Raw genomic sequence first — 5,420 nt, forward strand, 5'->3', positions numbered from 1 at the left:
TGTCTTCAGATTCCTTAAAAGAGATTAGTCTGACAAACAAGATATTCCTTTTGTTATGTGTAACAAAAAAAAGTGTTTTTAACATTGCTGACATTTTAAAGCACATAGTTGGGTTTGGGTTTTGTGTACTAAAAGTAAGGGGTGTTAGTGTTATGTTATGGTGATTTTATTGTTTTTGAATGACGAAGTGGACACTGGATCTTTATCTAAATTGTAATGTTTTGTTTTACAGCTTAATGGATTCATTTGTCCTACGCCATCAACCCCTCCCGCCTCAGACTCACCTACGAGGACATGTGGCTCCAATCCGATGATGGTGTTCGGCTTCACGCTTGGTTCATCAAGCTCTTCCCTAATTGCCGAGGTGCTCTTCCTTCTCTTCTCCTAGATTTCCTTTTATTCCTTTCATCTTGTACCATGAACTTTTCTGTTACTGTTACTTGAGGTTTTGTTTGAATTTGAACTGATTAAAAAGTAGTTGGCATGGTAGGGGAGAAATATAGATCGCCAAGAAAATTAGGGTATTATTTCCTATGATTTGAGTGAGACACGATGCTTTATGTTGCTTGTGAACAAATTAGTAAATTAGTAAAGATCACACCTTTACTAATTATTAATTCCTCCAAGAAATCCTGGTCATAAAACTCCATATCTCTCTCTTTCTTTCTCTAAATGTTTGTGTGTGTATGTTGTGAATATGCTAATTCTTTAAGAAACACACCTTTTGAGTTTTGAGAATACGTAGGGTACTATATAAGGATGAAGAAGTATTTAAATAGGGGAATACAGCGAGGCTTGTGGCGTATGGATTATTATATGCAATGTAGTAGGATGATGATGTATACATTAGAACCTATAGTCTAAAACAGAGAAATGGAACCTATAGTGGTTTAAACTTTAAACGCTAGGATTTGGCTCCTCTCAAGTGAATTAGTGCACTTTAGAGGAATAAGTATGGATACAACTATTGCTTTGAAAACACAACAGATGAGATTTTAATAAAAAGGACCAAACTTAGATACTGCTCTATAGATACTTTTGGTGTTCTTGTATATGTTGACCTTTAATGTGAACCTTTATTGTGTGGGTTAAACGCCAATTCTGATTAGAGGACTATACCAAAAGCACCTAAAGTATTTATCATCAGCACTAATAGCCCCTTCAGCAACCATCTCTGGTGTCTCCTCCTTCTGTGTGTCATTGGAAGGTACAAACTCCATTGGCTCGGTTAATTTGTTATTTACATAATTTGCTTCTGAGAATACATCTTCATTTTCTGGTTCATTATCACTGACTTGTGTTGTCAAAGGAAGCAACTTAGTATCAGTTCCAGCTTCCTCACCTGACTTGCACTCAACTCTTATATCCATTGGTGCATCACCATTGAGTTCACCTTCTTCCGGGTACTCAATTTTTACCCTAGAAGAATGCACCTTCTCTTGCTCTTTCAGCTTCTGCTGTTGCTCTAGTTGAGTTTCGTTCGCAGTGTCATCTGTGGAAGAACTTGTTTCCTCATCTGCATTGCATTCCCCTTCTTGAGCTAGTAGAACCTCTTTATATGTTTTAGGCTTAGCTTGATCATCCCTCTTATCTTTAGATATTGCTGTATCCTCATCGTGCAGTCCCACAGGAAGCTCCTCAATAAATATCTCATTCTCAGACCGTGTTTCTCCATTAGAAATATTCATTTCATTGTCCCTTTCATGCTCCTCATGTAATCCCAATGGCAGTTCCATCATTGCATAGTTCTCTGAATCTGATCCTTCTTGTGCCGAATCATTCACCATGGCTGGGAGACTTCCAGATCTAACGTCATCATGTTCTTCCCTCTCAATACTAACATCATTGATATCTTCATCAATAACTCCCACAGGCAATTCTTCCCAAACAGTCTTGTCCAATTTATCAACCTCAATGGGAATGTCTTCCGCAATCGGATTGTCTTTCGCTTCTGATTTAGCTTCGGATTCCACAGCCATTTTGTCACTCTCAGACAGATCACTTGAAGAATTCAATGCATCAGATGCAACCACTTGGCTGGTGTCCTCATTATCTGAGCCATTTGGAAGTGCAACAGACTCTGCTCCCTCATTTGATGGAGGATCAACTGGTGACTGAGATTCACTTCCACCATCATTAGCACAAGGACCTTTTACATCATCCCTAGTGCCTTCAGCTGAATCTTCTGGTACAGCAACCTTTTCTTCTTGCTGCTTTTGCACATGTTCTTCACTCTGCATGTTCATTAGAGTGATTTCAACGTGTTCCTGAACATCAGCATCCGGCATCTGCTGCTGACGTTTCTTGGCTATTATAGAATCAAGCCTTTCTTGCAAGATTATGAGCTCCCTAGCCAAGGATTTTCTGATCTCCCTGAAACTTGGATGCAAACCCTGATATAGATTGAACGAATGTAAGCATAACATTGAACAAAAAAGGAGAACTATATTAACCATCATAATTAAGATGATCAATGACTAATAGCTCAGACAAACCATAAACAACACTTATCTGTGTAGATCAAAATGCTCATCTTAGTTCAAATGCGGTTAAGCAGAGTGCTTTTTAATAGCTCAAGAGAAGATCATAAGATAATATCAAAACTCTAACACCCTTGTTTTCATTAGTCATGCATTCTGACACCGGAATGGTGTTCTCCTTTGGTTTAACTTTCTCACTGGTGTTTGGAGCATTCTGATGATTCAAATTTGGCTGAGCCTTGTCACGTGTGCCACTCACAGGAGTCTTGAATGTTTCACCAGTTGTAGCTTGGGAATTCCCTTTTGATGGAGGTGGACTTGGGGACCTCGAACTCGAACTCCCGTGGCCATTTTTCTCTTGCAATGCAGGTGGTGCAGCAGATACTTCAGTTTTCTCTTGGGCCAAAGTTTCTGTGTCTTTATCATCAGCACTAATTGCCTCTTCAGCAACCATCTCTGGTGTCTCCTCCTTCTGTGTGTCATTGGAAGGTACAAACTCTGTGTGTAAGTGTAAGTGCCAAGTGGCATAAGTATCATCAATATGATTGATAGGTGCATGCATGTATTCCTTTCCAGTTAAACCTATTAACTTCAATAATTATGATTTATAGGTCCAATTTGAGGTTTAAGTGTAATGCAAACAAACTTTATTAGGATAGCCTCTCCTCTAAAACGCTATTAAAACTGTCTAAATGAAATTAATTGGGTTTAATTTGTGGTACTTTTTATTTTGATATAACAATTTGGATGAAAAGGCTTTCCTCGTGCAGGGGGGACCACTGCACTCTGTGGATCGTTCTTAAATTTCTGGCAGAGAAAACAAGAGTAGTTGTTCATTGAATGGGTGTTTTACTGTTTTATAAATCTATATATACAGTGAAACAAGTACTACTAGTTAATAACATACCTTTACTCAAGCAAGTTGTCACTGTATTCTCTTTTTCTTTTTTTCCTATATGGACTAATTAGCTTCTACTGTTTAGGACACGTAGGTCTTGTTTGTCTTTGATTCGGATTTGGATTCCGATTCACATCAATTCCCATTAGTTTAGATTCAAGAAATTAGATTCGTTGCATTTTCTGGATAGGATTGAGATGCGTTTTCAGTCATTTTGACCTGATTTAATTTCATATCATATTTTAAAAATTTATAATTAATTATTTGATTATTTTATGTAGACATTTATTTGATAATTAATAATAATAATGCATAAAATTTTAATTGAAGTTAACATTTTTTTACATGAAATGTTAATATATTTATATTAATTGTTCCAATTATTCAGCTAACTAATATCTAAAGGAGATAAATTAAGGATCATTAGATGTATCATGTACCGTGTTATATATTTTTTATTACTTAAAGTTAAGCATTACATGTTTTGTGATATGAGATATATTTTTAATAAAAAATTCATTTCCTTAATTAGTATCCTTTACACACTTTTTAGTGTTTTTTTTAAACATATATTATTAAAACATTCTTGACTTTTGTTTTAAAATAATTTAATCTTTCTTAATATTTAATATTTATTTTGTCAAAATATCATATTAAGTCAATTCAAATATAATATTTATTAAAAATATAATTATGTAATATCCAAACCTAAAATTAACCAGTCAAAATATTAAGTCGAGAAAAAAAAACCCATCACAACTAATTGAAAAATGAGGTTAATTATCCCTGCATGTGCTTATGAATGGTAAAACAAATGCCTCAAACATGCCAATTCGATCTCTTTGTTAAATAATTTAGTTTTTCTGTTTATTTTGATGATCTGTGTATATGGACCAGGAAGACTGAAAACTATTCAGATTCCTTTGTACTTTTGGATGCTTTTTTGGGATTGTCTTTTATAGAGATAAAGGAAAAAATGAGACAGATAGGTGTTCATATAGAAAGAGTAAATGGATAAGCTGTGAGAGGAGAAGAAATTAAGATGAATAAGGGGTAGGTAATAACCTAATTAAATTTATTTTCCACGCTTTCCCTTCGCTAACTCTCAGTACGTAATAGCTAGCTCAAGCAAGCTGTGAGATTGTTTGAAACTTTGGTACCACAACCAAAATTTTATGCTTTCAGAGTTTATTTATTCCTTTGGCCTCTGTTTGCTAATGGTAATAACTAAAAAATAAGATTCTAAAAAAATTTCTGAAAATTTGTTGAGTTTGAATTCTTGATATCCTTAATTCAAAATATTTTTGTAATTATTGCCTAAGAAGTGAAATAAAAGATAAGATAAAGGTGAGCTATGAGAATTATTATATGGAGTCAACCCCATACTAAATACAAACTATAAAAATAGATCCATATCAACATTATCAATTGTCTTTATGTTTAATCAACCAAAAATTGGTTCATATTAATGTAAGATTAATAAATGATCCTTCAAATTATTCAAACTCTTGTTACTAGGCCCTGAACTTGATGGATTTTAGTATATATAATGTAATGTCATAATAAAATAGAAAACATAAAATTCCTCCATGAATAACGAAAACGAGAATGTAGGGGAAAAAAAGATCCTTGCAATGAGTGACAGTTTTCCACGGATTTCAAAGTACTAGATTTGCCTATCTTAAGTCAAGATATATATGTGTATCCAATGTAACAAGGTACCCATATCATATCACAATTAATTCAATCAAAACAACAGTACTGTCTAGTCATAAAAGTATCTGTTTAAATTTTTTGATTGGAAAAGATGAATAAAACCTATCATACATTACTACTTTTGTGAGTTGTGAATGCAGCAGAGCTTGAAATTCCAGTAACCCATCATGTGAACTTTTTTTCAGGGTTGCAACAAGTGGAGTGATTTTGAACAATCTGGGGCACTGATTGCTGCTATATTTATTGATGATGGCTGCCAATTGCTCCAAACGAAGCTCCAGAAGTATGGGTTCATCACCCTTGTCGATTGCCGATTCAATCTTGAG

General features: G+C 34.6%; 1 protein-coding gene and 1 pseudogene across 1 annotated transcript; both read right to left on the reverse strand.

The window, feature by feature from the left end:
• Positions 1 to 886: 886 nt before the first annotated feature.
• LOC100792070 (BCL-2 associated athanogene 6A-like) lies at positions 887 to 2,605 on the reverse strand (annotated as a pseudogene).
• Positions 2,566 to 2,963, reverse strand: LOC121172609 (uncharacterized). Its single transcript, XM_041005355.1, has one exon. The coding sequence runs from the start codon at positions 2,932 to 2,934 to the stop codon at positions 2,566 to 2,568; it is 369 nt and encodes a 122-aa protein (XP_040861289.1). The 5' UTR covers positions 2,935 to 2,963.
• Positions 2,964 to 5,420: the final 2,457 nt, after the last annotated feature.

This window comes from Glycine max, chromosome 1, assembly GCF_000004515.6.
Source record: "Glycine max cultivar Williams 82 chromosome 1, Glycine_max_v4.0, whole genome shotgun sequence".
In the NCBI taxonomy this organism is placed as follows: Eukaryota; Viridiplantae; Streptophyta; class Magnoliopsida; order Fabales; family Fabaceae; genus Glycine; species Glycine max.

What these genes read in the sequence shown, in the direction of transcription:
- LOC121172609 (XM_041005355.1), bottom strand. Translation starts at nt 2,934, where the DNA reads ATGGTTGCTGAAGAGGCAATTAGTGCTGATGATAAAGACACAGAAACT.